Source organism: Hemiscyllium ocellatum, chromosome 10, assembly GCF_020745735.1.
Source record: "Hemiscyllium ocellatum isolate sHemOce1 chromosome 10, sHemOce1.pat.X.cur, whole genome shotgun sequence".
Lineage (NCBI taxonomy): Eukaryota > Metazoa > Chordata > Chondrichthyes > Orectolobiformes > Hemiscylliidae > Hemiscyllium > Hemiscyllium ocellatum.
Window position 1 is genome coordinate 23,913,807 of NC_083410.1, and position 20,728 is coordinate 23,934,534.

Sequence of the window (20,728 nt, forward strand, 5' to 3'; positions counted from 1 at the left end):
TAATTTGTAGATGACACAAATGTTGGAGGTGCTGTCGATAGTATTGAGGGCTATTGCAGGCTGCATTGCGACATAGGCAGGATGCAGAGCTGGGCTGAGAAATGGCAGGTGGAGTTCAACGTGGATAAATGTGAAGTGATGCATTTTGGATGGTTGAACTCAAATGCTGACTATAGGATTAAAGACAGGATTCTTGGCAGTGTGGAGGAAAAGAGGGATCTGGTGTGCAAGTACATAGATTCCTCAAAGTTGCCACCCAAGTGGATAGGATTGTTAAGAAATCATATGGTGTTTTGGCTTTCATTAACAGGGGGACTGAGTTTAAGAGCTGCGAGGTTTTGTTACAGCGCTACAAGTCCCTGGTGAGACCACACTTAGAATATTGTGTCCAGTTCTGAAGCGTCCTACTATAGGAAAGATACAGAGCTTTGGAGAGGGTGCAAAGAAGGTTTACCAGGATGCTGCCTGGACTGGAGGGCTTGCCTTATGAAAAAAGATTGAATAAGCTCGAACCTTTCTCTCTGGAGAGAAGGAGGAAGAGAGGAGACATGATTGAGGTATACAAGATACTGAGAGGAATAGATCGCGTCAATAACCAGAGACTTTTCCTCAGGGCAGGATTGACTGGTACGATAGGTCATAGTTTTAAGATATTAGGAGAAAGGTATAGAGGGTACATCAGAGGTAGGTTCTTTACGCAGAGAGTAGTGAATGCATGGAATGCATTGCCAGCGGTGGTGGTGGAAGCAGAGTCATTAGGACATTTAACCGACTGCTGGACATGCACATGGATAGCAGTGAGTTGAGGGTTGCGTAGGTTAAGTTATTTTGTTTTACATTAGGATTAAACCTCGGCACAACACCCATGGGCCAAAGGGCCTGTTCTGTGCTGTGCTTTTCTATGTTCTATGTCCAAATAATTGAAACAATATATGATTCCCAAAAGATGGAGTGGTTGAGTATGGAGGGATAGGGACAGACAGTAATGAAAATTAAATACTAAAAAGTTTCTGCCACTTCTGGAACACGAGGTTTCAGATTAATTTTGGAAAAACCTGCAATCTAATTGTCTCCCTGTTGTCTTGGGCAGAGAGGAAAGGGTTAAAGAGCAAATAATACCACTGAACCAGAGAGTCCACCATAAACGAAAAGTAGCCGTAATCTTGACTTATGTCAAATTGTATCAATTGTGTGGTTCCCCTCTTTTACGTATCTCAATGTTCATTTGCTCTTTTTTCATTGCAATAGCTCATTAATGCTGGCAAAGGCGAGGCAATCCGAATTAAATCCATTCTCCGTTCATTGATTCCACTGGAAGACCTGGAAGGAGTTGTCAGCATTCCCTTCCAGATGCCAACAGTGGCTAAGGGTGAGTTTAACATATTTTATGAGGGGACTTTGGAGACTGTATGATAAGTACTTTTAACTGCAGGTTATGACAAATTTAATTGTGGCATCAAATCAGCAGATTACTATCCATGAATGAAAAGAACAACTCAGTTTGCAAACAGTTACGCTATTCTGTTGAGTATAGAAAGAAAAGGATATTGGTTTGTCTATGGTTTGAAGTATGGTTATGAAAATAGTCTCTGATAATTTATTCAGCACTTATACTGTAAGCTTTCCTTTGTCAACAGTATTATTGATTGCCTGAAGGAATTACTGCAGCACAATGTTCAAGCATCTTTCAACATTGATGCGTGGGAACAAATCATATTATTCTCAAAGACAGCCTATGTTGGTTGGAATAATGATCTATTATATTTTTAGTAATGATGTATTCAAATTATTTCTGATTGACAGCCGTATGTCTTTTTTGACAAGCAAAAGAAGTATTTAAGAGATTATTAACATAGTTGTTGAAAAATAATCATTCAAATGAAATTGCTTGGCGTTAAAATAACTGACTTCATATGGATTCTGCTAGTCTACGCAAACTATGTAAAAAAAAACTTAATTGAAGAGAATTATTTGTCTTAATGTGGTGATATATTGTTTGATTGTGAGTGAGACATTTTTGAGGATTTATTTGCATAAACTGCTGCATTGGAACAATACTTACATTCTTTAAATGCACTTTTTGATACGATCCCACTAAATAAACCACTGACCATTATACTTTGACCTCCAAACACGGATGTGACATGTATGGGAAACATAGAGGAATTGTGAGATTACTCAGCCAGATGAAGACATTGCTCACTCTTGTCGCATGTACATGAAAAAAATTAAAATTAGAATCAGATTAAATAGATTTAAAGTAGTAAAAGGAATATGCTACATCAAAGGGTTTGCCTGAATTTTTGTTCCATTTGTACAGCTGATTATAAAGCTGTGGTGCTCTCATACAGCAAGTGAGCATTTGGAATGAAAATTGATGGATTCTATAATGTGCAGACAAACCTCTCCACATGGTGAAGAAAGACATTTTTTCTTGTTTTATTTTAATTATTTTCAGGGTCTTGAATGGTTTCTTTGTTTCACAGTTCCGATGGAGCTTACTTAGGGAAATTAAGAAAGGCTTATTGAGCTCTGAACTTTGCCTTTCAGCTACTGAATTGTTCAAACACATTTTTGAGAATTGTAATCTTTTTGATCTGCTGAGAGGGCCCGAGCTGAGGGCAGTAGCTGTACAGAGTGCAGAAAACCTGGAAGTTGTGGTTACCCCTAACATTGTAATTGTTTTAAGTTGTATCTGATAACACCAACAAATCTCCTGCCTGATTGACAGGCTTAGATTCCAATTGGGCAAGGATTAGTCAAGAGGAAGCCATTGGTTCAGGTCGATTCACAACCCAAGTTTGGGATTGGGAAAGTGTGCCAACCCATTTTTGGGATTAAAATAACTCTTAATTGTACTTTGGCTGAACGTTGCAAGTATGCAGTGAATCCTGGTACAAAGGGTTTGCTATTCATTAGCTTTTATCTCTCCAAGTGACAAAAAAATGTGGCATGCTGTCTTTCCAACAAGCTAGTGACAAATTGCTCAGGACGTGAGGTTTTGTATCCACTTCAATTTACTGCCAGCTGGTTACATCTGTTATGGAAATTGTATTCGGTGTAAGATGTAAAGCATGTTTTAATATTGAGGGTTTCTTGATAATTTGCAAGTTTTCCATTATTTAAACTGACGTGGTATGGATTAGAAGTATGTGCATTGTTTTTTTCTCTAAATGCCTTTATTCTGATTTCCGTATATTGGGTACAATCTAATTCTTACTGATCTCTGCTGGGAGAAGGGAAAAGTGAAATTCCTCCTTCCATCCTCCAGTGTAAATATCGGATGAAGATGAGATGGCACTTTGAATTTGAAGAATGGAATGTGGATTGAAGGTCTTCTGCTCTGCTAGACTTTCAGCTGAGTTGCTGAGGGGAAGTGGTGAAAATGGTGGCTGCTTTCCTGGAGGAAGGAGAATATCTTGCTGTGCCCAAAGGCTAACTCAGAAACACCATCCTCAGAATGGAGGTTGTTTGCTGAGCTTTGTGATGCATGTGCATCTGATACAGGGAAAACAAAAAGTAAAATTGTGATGTTTGTCATTTGAATTATCTAAGAAAGAGGTGATTAACACCTTCAGCAATTAGTAAATGCATATGTTTCCTTTTAGACGGGACGGTTGTGGAGCCAGACATGTCAGCAGGATTCTGTCCAGATCACAAAGCCGCCATGGTTTTGTTCTTGGAAAGGGTATATGGGATTGAAGAGCAAGATTTTCTTTTACATCTGCTGGAAGTTGGCTTTTTGCCAGATCTCCGTGCTGCTGCCTCACTGGACACGGTGGGTAGATAAGAAGCCTCAGAGGTTTAATTGGTGTCATGTCTCTGCATGTATCTGTCAATGTGATATAAGTATGGTAGTGATTTAGCAATTCACACAGAAAATAAACCAGCCTGACTGACTTGCAGATTTTTTAAAAAATCAAACAACGGCATCTATGGATACCTCCAGGTAAGTGGATTAAACTAAATATATTCAATTCATTGTCTATCCATTATTCAGTTATCAGTTGTCACCAGGAATAGAGCAACATGTAATGGTGAATCTGCATAATTTTTATGCAACTGTGCTGTAGGGATTTTTTTCTTGGTAGATATAATGAAAGTATGAAACTTTAATATTCTATCTACATGAACTGTACTTACAGTAAATTACACAATTTGTCTTCCTATCCAGAACAAATTCTTTGAGAAAGCAAGAATTAAGTATTAATTGTTACATGATTGGTACTAAGTGCAGAGTCCAATTTTAGCTGATAGATGTGCTTAAGGCATTCATTGGCACAGCATTAACACCCTTTGGGAAAAATCATACAACCCCATAACAAAGCGAAGAAGGTTACCTCAGATTACAACAGGATCTTGATTAGATGGGCCAATGGGCTGAGAAGTGGCAGATGGAGTTTAATTTAGATAAATGTGAGGTGCTGCATTTTGGGAAAGCAAATCTTAACAGGACTTACACACTTAATGGTAAGGTCATAGGGAGTGATGCTGAACAGAGAAACCTTGGAGTGCAGGTTCATAGCTCCTTAAAAGTGGAGTTGCAGGCAGACAATATAGTGAAGAAGGCGTTTGGTATGCTTTCCTTTATTCGTCAGAGTATTGAGTACAGGAGTTGTGAAGTCATGTTGCGGCTGTCTGGGTCATTGGATAGGCCACTGTTGGAATATTGCGTGCAATTCTGGTCTCCTTCCTATCAGAAAGATGTTGTGAAACTTGAAAGGGTTCAGAAACGATTTACAAGAATGTTGCCAGGGTTGGAGGATTTGAGCTATAGGGAGATGTTGAATAGGTTAGAGCTGTTTTCCCTGGAGCATCAGAGGTTGAGGGGTGACCTTGTAGAGGTTTATAAAATCATGAGGGGCATGGATAGGATAAATAGACAAAGTCTTTTCCTTGGGGTGAGGGAGTCCAGAACTAGAGGGCATAGGTTTAGGGTGAGAGGGGAAAGATATAAAAGAGACCCAAGGGGAAACTTTTTCACTCAGACGGTGGGACGTGTATGGAATGAGCTGCCAGAGGAAGTGATGAAAGCCAGTACAATTGCAACATTTAAAAGGCATCTGGGTGGGTATATGAATAGAAAGGGTTTGGAGGGGTATGGGCCAGGTTCTAGCAGTTGGGACTAGATTGGGTTGGGATATCTGGTTGGCATGGAAGAGTTGGGCTGAAGGGTCTGATTCTATGCTGTACATCTCTATGACTCTATACTGCTGCCTGTGTGTGTTAGATAAACTTATTGACACGCTGAAGGGTAACATGAGATTTGAATACATAGGCAGATTGAAAGTCATGAAGCAGGGATTCTTTATTTTACTGGCGCCATGTCTTCACAAACCAAAAGCCAAATTAAAGATAAGCAAGAAATTATTTAAGTAGATGGGGGAGATACTAAACGAGCATTTTGCGTCATGTTTACTGTGGAGAGGAACATGGAGGATATAGAATCTGGGGAAATAAAAAGCGACATCTTGAAAAATGTCCATATTACAGAGGAGGAGTGCTGGATGTCTTAAAATGCATAAAGGTAGATAAATGTTGTGGTTCTGTTCGCCGAGCTGGAAGTTTTTGCTGCAAACGTTTCGTTCCCTGGCTAGGGAACATCATCAGTGCTATTGGAGCCTCCTGTGAAGCGCTGCTTTGATGTTTCTTCTAGTATTTATAGCGGTTTGTTCTTGCCGCTTCCGGGTGTCAGTTTCAGCTGTAGTAGTTTGTATGTGGGGTCTAGGTCGATGTGTCTGTTGATGGATGTTCTTGCTGCTTCCGGGTGTCAGTTTCAGCTGTAGTGGTTTGTATATGAGGTCCAGGTCCATGTGTCTGTTAATGGAGTTTGTGGATGAATGCCATGCCTCTAGGAATTCCCTGGCTGTTCTCTATCTGGCTTGTCCTATGATGGTAGTGTTTTCCCAGTCAAATTCATGTTCCTGGTTGTCTGAGTGTATGGCTACTAGGGATAGCTGGTCGTGTCGTTTTGTGGCTAGCTGATGTTCATGGATGCGGATTGTTAGCTGTCTTCCTGTTTGTCCTATATAGTGTTTTGTGCAGTCCTTGCATGGTATTTTGTAAACTACGTTAGTTTGGCTCGTGCTGGCTATTGGGTCCTTTGTTCTAGTGAGTTGTTGTCTGAGTGTGGAAGTTGGCTTGTGTGCTGTTATGAGTCCTAAGGGTCGCAGTAGTCTGGCTGTCAGTTCTGAGACGCTGCTGACGTATGGTAGTGTGGCTAGTCCTTTTGGTCATAACAGCACACAAGCCAACTTCCACACTCAGACAACAACTCACTAGAACAAAGGACCCAATAGCCAGCACGAGCCAAACTAACGTAGTTTACAAAATACCATGCAAGGACTGCACAAAACACTATATAGGACAAACAGGAAGACAGCTAATAATCCGCATCCATGAACATCAGCTAGCCACAAAACGACACAACCAGCTATCCCTAGTAGCCATACACTCAGACAACCAGGAACATGAATTTGACTGGGAAAACACTACCATCATAGGACAAGCCAGACAGAGAACAGCCAGGGAATTCCTAGAGGCATGGCATTCATCCACAAACTCCATTAACAGACACATGGACCTGGACCCCATATACAAACCACTACAGCTGAAACTGACACCCGGAAGCAGCAAGAACATCCATCAACAGACACATCGACCTGGACCCCACATACAAACTACTACAGCTGAAACTGACACCCGGAAGCGGCAAGAACAAACCACTATAAATACTGGAAGAAACATCAAAGCAGCGCTTCACAGGAGGCTCCAATAGCACTGATGATGTTCCCTAGCCAGGGAACGAAACATTTGCAGCAAAAACTTCCAGCTTGGCGAACAGAACCACAACAACGGACACCCGAGCTACAAATCTTCAACCAGACTTTAGGTAGATAAATCCCCAGGACGTCATCAGATGTACCGTAGAACTCTCTGGTAAGCTAGGGAAGTGATTGCTGGGCCCCTTGCTGAGATATTTGTATCATCAATAGTCACAGATGAGGTGTCAGATGACTGGAGGTTGGCTAATGTGGTGCCACTATTTAAGAAAGGTGGTAAGGATAAGCCTGACATTGGTTGTGGGCAAGTTGTTGGAGGGAATCCTGAGGGACAGGATTTACATGCAATGGGAAAAGCAAGGCCTAATTAGGGATAGTCAACATGGCTTTTTGCATGGGAAATCATGTCTCACGAACTTGTTTGAGTTTTTTGAAGAAGTAACAAAAAGGATTAATGAGAGCAAAGCGGTGGATGTGATCTATATGGACATTAGTAAGGCGTTCGACAAGGTTCCCCATGATAGACTGGTTAGCAAGGTTAGAGCTCATGGAATACAGGGAGAACTAGCCATTTGGATGCAGAACTGGCTCAAAGGTAGAAAACAAAGGATGGTGGTGATGGAGAGTTGCTTTTGAGACTGGAGGCCTGTGACCAGTGGTGTGCCACAAGGATTGGTGCTGGGTCCAATGCTTTTTGTTATGTATATAAATGATTTGGATGTGAACATTGGAGGTATAGTTAGTAAGTTTTCAGATGACACCAAAATTGGAGGTGTAGTGGACAGTGAAAAAGGTTACTTCAGAGTACAACAGGATCTTGATCAGATGGGCCAATAGGCTGAGCATTGGCAGATGAAGTTTAATTTAGGTAAATGTGAGGTGCTGCATTTTGGAAAAGCAAATCAGAGCAGGACTTATACAATTAATAGTAAGGTCCTGGGGAGTGTTGCTGAACAAAGTGACCTTGGAGTGCAGGTTTGTAGTTCCTTGAAAGTGGATTCACAAGTAGATAGGATAGTGATGAAGGTGTTTGGTATGCTTTCCTTTATTGGACAGAGCATTGAGTATAGGAGTTGGAAGATCATGTTGCACTGTACAGGACATTGGTTAGGCCACCTTTGGAATATTGTGTGCAATGCTGGTCTCCCTCTTATCGGAAGTAAGTTATGAAACTTGAAAGGGTTCAGAAAAGATTTACAAGGATGTTGCCAGGGTTGGAGGATTTGAGCTGCAGGGAGAGGCTGAATAGATGGGGCTGTTTTCCCTGGAGCGCAGAGGCTGATGGGTGACCTTGTAGAGGGGTATGGATAGGATAAATAAACAAGGCATTTTCCCTGGGGTGGGGGAGTCCAGAACTAGAGGGCATTAATTTAAGCTGAGAGGGGAAAAATTTAAAAGGGACCTGGGATCAACTTTTTTGTGCAAAAAGTGGTGCCTATATGGAATGAGCTGCCAGAAAAAGTGGTGGAGGCTGGTATAATTACAACACTTAAAAGGTATCTGGATATGAATAGGAAGAGTTGAGAAGGATATGCACCAAATGCTGTCAAATGGGACGAGATTAGGTTAAGATCTGGTTGGCATGGATGAGTTGAACTGAAGGGTCTGTTTCTGTGCTGCACGTCTCTATGGATCTATGACTGTATGTACATGGAATGTAGCCTGTGCATTATATTGGGCTGAAGAAATCTTTTTCTTTCTGCCTTCCCCAGCCCCCTTCTCATCAGCCGCACTCCTACCAATGCCACTGTTTTTCCCAAAGTCTGTTCAGTCTGTTCCACTCTCTGTCACTATTGCCACCTGCTGGCGGTGATCTTGGCAGTCCGTTTGGTTTCCTTGGTCAGTGCCCTTCATTACCATCACTACCTGCAGCTGGATGTCCTTTTACACACTTCTCTAGCAGTAGTTATCAGTCTTTATATTATACATTCCCTTTGCACAACTGGTCTCTTTCCAGGATGAGGAATGGCACTTACGAAATAGCAGTTGAGTTAGACCATAAAAAATAGGAACACCCATAGGCCATTCAGCCCCTTGCGCCTGCTCAACCATTCAATAAGATCAGTTCTAAATTTACACAAGGAGTCTGCCCCAGTTAATTTACCTTGGTAATGTAGAGCCTCAACTACCATATTAAGAATTTGTTCTTGTGGCTGTCCACTCCCAAAAATATATTTGCTATAAATTGTCTGTGCCTTGTTAGATTCTCCGTAATGTATGTGAATCGTCTTGGATTATGCAATCCAGTGACAGCTTGAGGGAAGTTTGCATTGCCATTATAATTTGAGGGTGATTATCCCTGTCAGTATAGTATAGAACATAAATTTTGGGACTGCGTAAGCTGAAGAGCTGCAGCACATTATTGCAGTTCATGAGCAAAAACCTTATGCAAAATTAGAATGCTTAACACATTTGTAACTGCATTGAAGAGTTGCCTTTGCAACTGACTGTCAGCCATATGCTGTGCACATCATGATTCCTGCAGGAACTCTAAGGTATTGGTGTAACAGCTGTATATTTTCTGTATTGACATGGCACATGATTTATGTCTAATCAAATGTTAATCAATGAATAGATGGCAGCTTCTCTATCACCTGCATTCGTTATCCAAACCCTCTTTCTGTTCCAATTAACAAAGGATTTGGAAAAAAAATGGGTTGGGATTCTGGAAACAGGTTCCATGCGGTCAGAACTTGCTAGAATCAGAGAAATTGATAGTAGACAAATTAGATGTGTTATTACAGTAGTGAAGTGTCTGATGTTTGGGGTTACCTAAGGAAGAATGGGTAGAGTCTTACTCACAAAAATCATAGAATCCCTACAGTGTGGAAACAGGCCATTTAGCCCAATAAGTCCACACTGACTCTCCGAAGAACAACCCTCCCAGACCTATTCCTCTACCCTATTACTCTACAGTTCTCCTGACTAATGCACCTAGCCTACATATCCCTGAACAATATGGGCAATTTACCCTGGCCAATTCACCTAACTTGCACATCTATAGACTATGGGAGGAAACCGGAGCACCCAAAGGAAACTCACACAGACACGGGGAGAAAATGCAAACTCCACACGGACAACTGTCCAAAGGTTGAATTGAACCCACGTCCCTGGCGCAGCGAGGCAACAGTGCCAACTACAGAGCCACCATGAAACAAACAGGCTGGTAACCAGAACAAGATGTGCATTTCAGCATGATATTCGGGGTGTGTTTGAGCAGGGTTTCTAAACGTCATCAGTCTGCCTCGACTTAAGTGCCTTTTTGCTGGAGAGATAAAATATATATACATGTTTGTTTTTTTTTTCTTAATCTCTAGGCTGCCTTGAGTGCTACAGATATGGCATTGGCACTGAATCGATACCTGTGCACTGCAGTTCTGCCATTGTTAACCAAGTGTGCCCCACTCTTTGCTGGTACTGAACATCATGCGTCTCTGATTGATTCCTTATTGCACACTGTCTACAGGCTGTCTAAAGGGTGCTCCCTCACTAAGGCTCAGAGGGATGCCATTGAGGAATGCTTACTAGCAATCTGTGGGTAAGTTAAATGAAAAGAAGACAACAAATTGAATGTTTCGGGTACAAGCTATCCACAGCATTGCATCACTTTCTATATTTGGCATTAGTTAATGTTGCTTTCTGTTCAATTGCACAGGAAAATCAATCAGAGAGAGTGACTCAACATTGCATTACATAAATCCCCAATGACACCACGCTGGGACTGGCTCTGAAATCCTTTCTATTTCACTTTCAGATGGTTATTACTGCCCAAGCATTTTTCTTATTGTGAGTGCTGGTCCAAATGCTGATCTTTTGGCTGAGGTGATGATTCAGCCCCCTTGCAGTAATGTCAAAGGTGGGCCTACCTCTGCAGACAGGTTTTCCCCATAGTCATTAATTGGCTAAAAACCAAATGACTTGCAGATGATGTAAATCAGAAACGAAAACAGAAATTGCTGGAAAAGCTCAACAGATCTGGCAGTATCTATGGAGAGAAAATAGAGTTAACATTTTAGGTTGAATGACCCTTCTTCCGAACTGATAGTAACTGGGAGAATGTTGGCTTAAAGGAAGAAGGTAAGGAAAGTGGAGGAGATAAAGAGTAAGTGATAGGTAGGGATAGAGCCCAAAGAGAGAGAAGGGCAATTGAACAGAAGAAGAAGTGGATAATGACCTAGCTTTGGAAAGAGAGTAGCTATTAATGGGGATTGTTAGTGGCTAACAATGGGTATGTCGTTAGCAGAGGCCTGGTGTGTCGGGGTTGGGGTAAGAACATGGGAGAGCTTAAGCCCAAAAGTTATTGAACACAATATTGAGTCCAGAAAGCTGCAGGGTCCCCAGGCAGAAAATAAAGTGCTGCCCTTCCAGCTTGCACTGAACTTCGCTGGAGCACTGCATGAGATAGGGAATAGGGTGGCCAGGGAACATGGTGGTGTGTTGAAATGGCTGGCACCTGTAAGTTCAGGGTATTTTTTGCAGACAGAATGTAGGTGTCCTGTGAGGTGGCCATCCAATCTATGCTTTGTTTCCCAATGTAGAGGAGACCACATTGTGAGCAGCACCTAGTTTTACAACCTTCCCCTCCTGGCATCTTAACCCCAGGGGCTGTGAAATTCCAACCTACATTTCAAGTATGCTTCACATTCTCTTTATGTTCTGCATCATCACAGCATAGTTTTCTTTGCTGCATTTTGTTTCAAATCCTTAAACATAAGGGAATCCTGATCTTCTTCAACTTCGCCCCAATCTTTTCAGATCCAAATGGGGCATAATCTGATCCAAACTTCCAGGTTCACTTTGTGCATTATTTATTTAATTTTCTCTTGATGGTGTCCTCAACAAATGGGTGTTTGCTTGTTATTTGATTTCTCAATTAAAAAAAAATAGAATAAGAATGTTTATATAGTAATGTCTGAAAGGACAATGTAATTATTGCATTGCTGTCATGGTAAGTATGAGAAGGAATCACATTCTTACTTCATCAGAGAGAATTCCCTTTCTACACAGCCAACTACGACCATCCATGATGCAGCATTTGTTGAGGAGATTGGTGTTTGATGTCCCCCTGCTGAATGAACATGCAAAAATGCCTCTGAAAGTAAGTATGTGTATTGACTAATCGTGGTGGTAAGTTCTTCAAGCTCATTATTGCTCTTGTTCTTGATGTTCATGGGAATTCTTAATGTATCTGTACAATATTCCATCTGTCCTGTTTGATTTTGTGATTCCAGCCCATGGTAATGGCTATGGTAGTTTGCTGCCACCAACTGAGTCTTAATGGGAAGGGGTTCTTGTCTTGAACAAGAAGTAATTTATTGCACAGTAGCAGTCAGTTACAAATTACCTCAGTAAGATAAAAATGTCACTAAGACCATGAAGAGACTTATAGATATAAGTCTTCAGTCCATGAGATTCTAACATGTTCTGCCTTTGCCCAACCTAACCCTATATTACATCTTTGGATGATGTGGAGCTTAATGCATTTTCCATCATCAATTATTTCATGATCATTACCTGATGTGCAACACCTTCATTTGCTATTTTCAATTTACAAACAGAAGAAGTCATTGAACAAAACTGAATTTCATAGAAATTGGGAGCTCCGGTGCACACTTTCTACAGGTACACAATTCCTTATCCAAAATTCCAAAATCCGAAAAGCTGCAAAATCTGAAGTTTCTTTTATGAGGTGTTTTTTCTGCATAACAAGGATATTTGGCATGCAAACAGTTGACCCAACTCCATACCCACTTGACCCACTCAAATGTGACATGGCGGCGTGGCCCAGCACTGATAGTCATCAATTGTGTCCCAGCGCTCCTATTAGTCACACGCGGGTCTGCTGCTCGGTGGGATTTTTTTACTTCACTGTGAAAATGTCATTTATTCTGAAATCCGAAAAAAATCAACTGGCCCCAAGGATTTTGGATAAAGGATTGTACACCTGTACTTTCCTGTATGTGACTCCTGTATGTGACACATAGGTGGTCAGGAATTCTTTGTGGGCAGGATAACTCGGTGTGCTGTTACACTTATCTCAAATCACTTTACCAGAAGCGTACATGGTAACATGCCTGGCCAACAAATACAAGGTGCCAGAGCACATGAAAGGTACAGATATTTTTCTAATCAACCTGTTCAGAGATGTTAGTACAAGCTGCTGGAGCACTGAGACTTGAACTCGGGTCTCCTGGCTCAGGGGTACAGACACTATCACTGCACACAAGAGCCCTCACTTGAAAGATATAAAGTTGAACATGTTGCAAGGCATGTTGCCTTGTTTGATTAGCAAACTGCAAACAGCATTGATCTAAAGCTAGAAAGGAATTTTGAGTTGAGGAACAAGATTTGGCAATATTAATGTACATGCGGCATTTATTTTTCTGTTGATTTAATGTAGAAGTTACCCCATTAATTTTAAATTATTTAATGCCTCTGTCATAAGAGCAAATAGGAGAATATTATTTCATCATTGATTACATTGACAGCAGAATGTGTAAGCTTTGATTAATTTGAAACCTCTTCAAGAGAACAAAGAATGGCAACAATTGCAGGAATTGTACATTTCCATTAATGTTAAGGAGCTGAACATCTTCAATGCACATCGCTAATGCAACACCAGGCATTGTGTGTCCATTGATTGAAGCATAACACAGGGCTACTTCCCTTCTTGCATGAAAAACACCAGAAGCAACTTGCAATAGGCTAAGCATTCCACAACCCATGAACAGATCTTAGATGTAAAGTTTTGCCACGTCCAGTTGTGAATGCTGGTAGGCAATAAAACTGCCAACAGGAGGATGAGGCTCCACAAATATCACCATTCTCAATGATAGGGGCGCTTAGCTCAAGGACATCTCTGCATGAGTTCCTCATGGTAATGCTCCACATTCAACCATCTTCAGCTACTTCATCAATGATCTTCCTTCCATCATAAGATCAGAAATGAGGATAATCGTTGATGTTTGCACTGTTTATGACTTCTCAGACACTGAAGCAGTCAGTGCCTAAATGAAGCAAGACCTGGACAACATCCAGGCATGTGCTAGTCAGTAGCAAGCAACATTTATGATCGACAATGATCATCTCCAAAAAGAGAGAACCTAACCCTTAGCCCCGATGTTCAATAACATTACCAATGCTGGATAGCTGTCTATCAACATCCTGGGTGAAAATGTGTTGCTGGTCAAAGCACAGCAGGCCAGGCAGTATCTCAGGAATAGAGAATTCGACGTTTCGAGCATAAGCCCTTCATCAGGAATGCTCATCGTCGATCATGTCTGGGGGGAATCTGCGGTCCTTGAAGAAGGAGGCCATCTGGGCTGTGCGGTGTTGGAACTGGTCCTCCTGGGAGTCTCCTTCCTGAGACGAAGGAATTGGGAATATGGGATGGCGTTTTTGCAGGGGGCAGGGTGGGAGGAGGTGTAGTCCAGGTAGCTGTGGGAGTCAGTCGGTTTATAATAGATGTCTGTGTTGAGTCGGTCGCCCGAGATAGAGATGGAAAGGTCTAGGAAGGGGAGGGAGGAGTCTGAGACAGTCCAGGTGAATTTCAGGTCGGGATGGAAGGTGTTAGTAAAGTTGATGAACTGTTCAACCTCCTCGTGGGAGCACGAGGCAGCGCCGATACAGTCATCGATGTAGCGGAGGAAAAGGTGGGGGGTGGTGCCAGTGTAGTTGCGGAAGATGGACTGTTCCACATGTCCTACGAAGAGGCAGGCATAGCTGGGGCCCATGCGGGTGCCCATGGCAACTCCTTTAGTTTGAAGGAAGTGGGAGGATTGAAAAGAGAAGTTATTCAGGGTGAGGACCAGTTCAGTCAGTCGAAGGAGGGTGTCAGTGGAAGGGTACTGGTTGGTGCGGCGGGAAAGCTATATCAACATCCTGGGGTTTAGTATTGACCAAAAGCTGAACTGGACCAACCATATAAATATTGTCTCTACTGGTGCAGGTCAAAGGCTAGGAATTCTCTAGTAACTCACCTCCTGTCTCCGTTGTCCACCATCTACAAGGCACAAGTTAGGAATGGGGTGGAATACTCTCCAATTTCCTGGATTTTTGCAGTCCGAGCAACGCTCAAGATGCCTTGACTCTATCCAAAACTGTGTAAACCACTTAATTTGCAACCCATCCACCACCTTGAACATTCACTCCCTTCACCACTGATGCACATTGGCATTGCAGTAATTCACCAAGGCTTGTGCTATAGTATCTTCCAGATCCATGACCACGACTACCCAGAAAGCCAAAAGCAGCAGGTATGTGGGAAGACCACCACTGAAGGTGCCCTTCCAAATCACGTAACATCTTGTTTGGGAGCTATTGTGTTATGTCTCGTGATATGCTTTGAAGAGACAAACTCATGATTTTATCAATCATAGAGTAAGACCTTGAAGTATAAAGTACCTGTGAAGCATGGCATGCTGGCAGCACAATGCTCTATTACAGTCTAATAGCTTCATGTTTGCCTAGACATTGATGAAGCTGTGAATGTAATCTTTGTATCGTAATAGCTAATTTTAATGAATGTTCATTTGATTCTTCAATACCACAATATACAAGTCCAATTTCTTAACTTACAAGGGATAATGTAAGTAGTGCCATATCCAATAAAGTACCTTGCTGGAAGCAGAAACTCTCATCAGGATCTAGATTGCTGTTCCTTCACTGTCACTGGGTCAAATTCCTGGAACCGCTCCACAACAGCACTGCGGTTATCCTTACAGCCCACGGATTGCAGCAATTGAAGAAGGGCAGCTCATCACTACCTCCTCTACAGCAGTTAGAAATGGGAAGTCAATGCTGCCATTGCCAGCGATGCACATATCTCATGAACAAATTTAAACGAGTCAATAAATATTTCTGAATTTTGGTAACATTTCTATTGTCTTAATCTATTCTGTTTACAAAAACTGATACATGAAAAATATGAGATGTGTTGTCAAGATTGAGGAACAATAAGGATTCTGGATATTTATCATTTGGAGCACATTTGTTTGCTTTATTAATGCTGATGAAAATGTCGAGATATAGTTTCTTTCATGGTGGAAAGATGATAGAGTGTATAGATGTTTTAATCTATTGTATGAGATGTACAGGTGTCAAGCAGAGTTTAGGTGCTTTTTCAAAGGTAAGAGGCATAATCTGGGTCTCTCTTCATACCATTCAATGAGACAGCACAGAAAGAGGCTGTTTGGCCCATTATGTCTGTGCTGACTGTTTTAAGTACCTGTCCAATGGTCTCATTTACCAGATCTTGACCCACAAATCTGCACATAGAATCTTGGATTCAAACAGGTATGCAGCTCAGAAACAGACCCTCTGATCCAACCAGTCCATGCCGAACATAATCCCAAACTAAAGTGGTCCCACCTGCCTGCTCCTGGCCAACATCCCTCCAAACCATTCCTATTCACGTCCTTATCCAAATGTCTTTTAAATGTTTTAATTGTACCCACATCCACCACTTTGTCAGAAAGCTAATTTCACATGCGAACCACCCTCTGTGTAAAAACAAAATCGCTCCCCATGTCTTTTTTGAATCTTTCTCCTCTCATCTTAAAAATGTGCTCCCTAGTCTTGCAATCACCCATCCTAGGGAAAAGATGACTACTTTCTTGAGAACTTACTTGATTCCCATATGGAAGTTATCATCAAATCTATTTCCACTTCATTTTTAAGTGGAACATTTCCAATTTCAACAACTGGCTGCGTAAATATCTTCTTCTGACCTCACCCCTGTTTCCTTTGCCATTGTTACACAGCTTCTAATGGTGCATTCATGACGGATGGTGTTGTGGGTAAGTTGTCACAAGGTATTTTAATTCAGCTACTTATTAAGAAGTCTCTCAGACAATCAAATACTGAAACAATGATTTAAACTTTATTCCATGAAGCAACTAAAATAACACCCCTCAAGTAAGCAAGCTAAGCCCCATGACCCAACTTGGCTATTACCCAATTTATGATGGAAATTCAACAGATTCCACCAATAATGTCTGTCTCTGGAAGTGTGCAAGTTTCAATTTTTGTGCCGTGTTATTCTTCGAAGTTTTGCTAAGAGAGAGTTGTATCGTTGCTTTCTTCTACAATTTTCTCTCTTTCAAGTTTGTGATGTGATGTTATTGATGATCCTTTAGATTCTTTCATCCCCAACATTGATGACATTTCTGGAGATCTCAAGTCTGCAGCTTCCGTCAAATCAGACGTGGCTCCCCTGCTCCTTGTTACATTCAGTGTTAGCTGTTTGCTTGAAACAGCTTACTCTGAATTTACTTCAAAATAATCCTTCTGCAGGCAGTCTTAACTGCCCATTGGTCATGAGGCAGCAGGTTATTCAGCAGTGTTGCCTACTCTCTCACAGGAAACAGCTTGTTTTATGTTGCTTTTACTCCTTCCCAGGGATTGTGATGGTGGTGCTGGAAAAGCACAGCTGGTCAGGCAGCATCCAAGGAACAGGAGAATCAATGTTTTTGGGCATAAGCCCTTCATCAGGAATGAGGCTTGTGGGTCCATGCTGAGAGATAAATGGGAGGGGGTTGGGGTTGGGGGGAGGTAGCTGGGAAAGCGATAGGTGGATGAAGGTGAGGGAGAAGGCGATGGGTCAGAGGGGGCAGTGATGGACAGGTCCAGATGTGGTGCCGAGTTGGAGGCTCGGGACTGTAATAATGTGGGAGGAGGGGAAATGAGGAAGCTGTTGAAATCCACATTTGTCCTGTGTGGTTACAGGATCCCAAGGCAATATATGAGGTGTTCCTCCTCCAGGCAACAGGTGGTAATGGTTTGGTGGTGGAGGAGGCCCAGGACCTGCATGTCCTTGATGGAGTGGGAGGGGAAGGTGAAGTGTTCAGCCATGAGGCAGTGGGGTTGGTGGGTGCGGGTGTCCTAGACATGTTCTGAAATGATCCACAAGAAAGCATCCTGTCTCTCCAATGTAGAGGAGACCACACTGGGTGCAACGGATGCAATAGATGACATTGGGAGAGGTGCAGGTGAATTTCTGATGGATGTGCCTCAGGGCCTTGGACGGAGGAGAGGGGAGTGGTGTGGGTGCAGGCTTTGCACTTCCTACGGTGACGGGGAAAGGTGCCAGAATGGGGTGTGGACTGGTGGGGCGCGTGGACCTGACGAGGTAGTCGCAGAGGGAATGGTCTTTTCGAAACGCTGATGGGGAGGTGGGGGTGGGGAGGGAAATAAATCTCTGGTGGTGGGGCCCGTTTGGAGGTGACGGAAGTGATGGAGGATGCAGAGATTACTATATATACTACAAGCCCACCAATTCCCACAGCTACCTAGACTACACCTCCTCCCACCCTACCTTCTGTAAAAACACCATCCCTTATTCCCAATTCCTCTGCCTCCACTGCATCTGTTCCAGGATGGCCAATTCCTCCTCAGAAAGTCCCAGATGGCCTCCTTCACTTCATGCACCATCACCTTTGAACTCCACCGCTCCCAATGCAACAAGGAGAGAATCCCCTGGTCCACATCTTCCACCTCACCAACCTCTGTATGCAGCACATCATCCTCTGCCACTTCCCTCTCCCTCCCCACCCTTATCAGCATTCCAAAAAGACCATTCCCTCCACGATTCCCTTTTCAGGTCCACACTCCCCCTTCCCCCCCCCCCACACCCCCTTCTCCCACCAGTCCACACCACACTCCTGGCATGTTTCCCTGCCAGCACAGGAAGTGAAAAACCTGTGCCCACACCACTCCCCTCACCTCCATCCAAGGCTCCATGTTTGTCAGAAATGTACCTGCACCTCTCCCAATGATATCTACTGCATCCATTGCACCCTCCTCAACATCAGGGAGACAGAACGCCTTCTTGTGGGTCATTTCAGAGAACATCTCTGGGATACCCGCACCCACTAACCTCACCGCCCCGTGGCTGAACACTTCACCTCTCCCTCCCACTCCGTCGAGGATATGCAGGTCCTGGGTGTTCTTCTGATGTTACCACCCTGTTACCAAACTGTTACCACCCAATGCCTGGAGGAGGAACGCCTCATATTTCATCTTGGGACCCTGCAACCACATGGGATAAATGTGTATCTCAACAGCTTCCTCATTCCCCCACCCCACATTATCCCATTCCCAAGCCTCCAACTCAGCACCATCTCTGGACCCATCCATTACTGCCCCCTTTGACCTATCACTTTCTTTCTCACCTTCATCCACCTATCACTTTCCCAGCTACTCCCCCCCCCAACCCTAGTTCCCTCCCATTTATCTCTCAGCACCGACCCACAAGCTTAATTCCCGATGAAGGGCTTATGCCAGAAATATCGATTTTCCTGCTCCTCGGATGCTGCCTGACCAGCTGTGCTTTTCCAGCACCACACTCTAGACTCTGATCTCCAGCATATGCAGTCCTTACTTTCTCCTCCTTCCCAGGGATGTTTAATTAGCATGTTGATTTCAATTCCTTTATAACATATTCTCCTTGACCCTTTCATCTCAGGAAATAGTTTATTCCAGAAACAGTTATTGCTGATTCGTTCTGTGTGTAATAGTTTTTCTTTGCTGATTCTTTCAATCCATGAAGTTATTAAAGTTCTGCAGGTTACATTGTGTGTCTTTTCTGGGAATGGTACACATTGTCTAATGAAAAATGATCAATGTCATTTCTTGAAAAGTAATTTTGGTCCAGTAACTGGCTTATCATCTTCCTCTTCCAGTTATTGACGAATCACTATGAAAGGTGTTGGAAGTATTACTGTCTCCCTGGAGGTTGGGGTAGCTTTGGAACAACTTCAGAAGAGGAACTTCATCTCTCCAGGAAGTTGTTCTGGGGGATTTTTGATGCCTTGTCCCAGAAGGTACCTTTTCTTTCTATTTCATTATCTACCACAATGCTTTATTTTCTTTATTAAAGTCTAAATGGTCTTATAGTTCTGAAAACAATTTAAAAAGAGCAGGCCCATTCCCTTTTACTTAATAATTATAATAAATTATATAGGTTGTAGAATCTCCTACCCTCTCTGTTGGCAAGCTTTTAAGTGGGTAGGGCATTTAATTGGGCACAATGGTGGCATATCTGAATGCTTGCGGTCATCCAGTCTCCAACAGAACTATGTTCTATCTGAATGGGATCACTGTCAACTGCCTTGCCCTGCTGCTAATTGAAGCCTTTAAGTGGACAATTAGTAAGCGTTACGGGTCTGATTCTTATATTGCTGAAAAAAATCCAACCGTAGCCCTTTTGTTAGCATATCATGTGAACAACAGGTAAAACTGTGTCCAAATAGTCATCTTATGTCAGTAAGTGGTCAGGTCTTCCTCATTGTGCCTGATTGAGGAACTTAGCATCAGAATGTGGAGGACATCTCACTCAAAGTCACATCCTTCCCTTTGTTGCAAGGCTAGAATCATTGGAAATCAGGAAATCCGCAGGTTAGAGTCATGCCTAGCACAAATGGAAGGTGGTTATAGTTGTTAGAGCTCTATCATCTCTGCTCCATGACATCTCTGCTGAAATCCTCAGGGTGGTGTCCTCGCTCCAACTGTCTTCAGCTACTTCATTAATGACCTTCCTTCTACTATTAGATCTGAAGTCTGGGTGTTCATTGATGACATGCACAATGTTCATCACCATTTGTGACCCCTCACTCTGAAGCAGTCTATTTCTAAATGCAAGAAAGCCTGGCCAATATTCAATTTGGTTTTATTATCACCAGGAAGAGCAAGCCACACCAAGTCAGCATTTCTATCACAGAATTTGCAGCATAGTGAAATTGAGATATTGAATAAAGTTGACTAGTTGTTTCTAACTAGACTTTACAAACAACAGATTTGGATTCCAAGCTTATAACTTAAACAAAAAATAGTAATTTATAATTAATACTGTTACTTTAGCACGATAAAACGAAACAAGGTCATTAATTAATATTTATGATTTAAACTCAATATTCTTTGAACATGACCCCCACTGTCAAATAGACAGA

The 20,728-nt window shown here is 42.4% G+C and overlaps 1 protein-coding gene across 1 annotated transcript in view; it reads left to right on the plus strand.

Annotated features, from left to right (window-relative positions):
* The window catches only part of ryr2a (ryanodine receptor 2a (cardiac)), a 551,531-nt gene that overhangs the window by 345,359 nt on the left and 185,444 nt on the right, over nucleotides 1-20,728 (plus strand). The window contains exons 47-51 of the mRNA XM_060830792.1: nucleotides 1,249-1,369; nucleotides 3,609-3,778; nucleotides 10,100-10,320; nucleotides 11,790-11,880; nucleotides 19,463-19,603. Of these exons, the coding sequence (XP_060686775.1) occupies nucleotides 1,249-1,369; nucleotides 3,609-3,778; nucleotides 10,100-10,320; nucleotides 11,790-11,880; nucleotides 19,463-19,603 (744 nt within the window). The remainder of the gene's footprint in view (nucleotides 1-1,248; nucleotides 1,370-3,608; nucleotides 3,779-10,099; nucleotides 10,321-11,789; nucleotides 11,881-19,462; nucleotides 19,604-20,728) is intronic.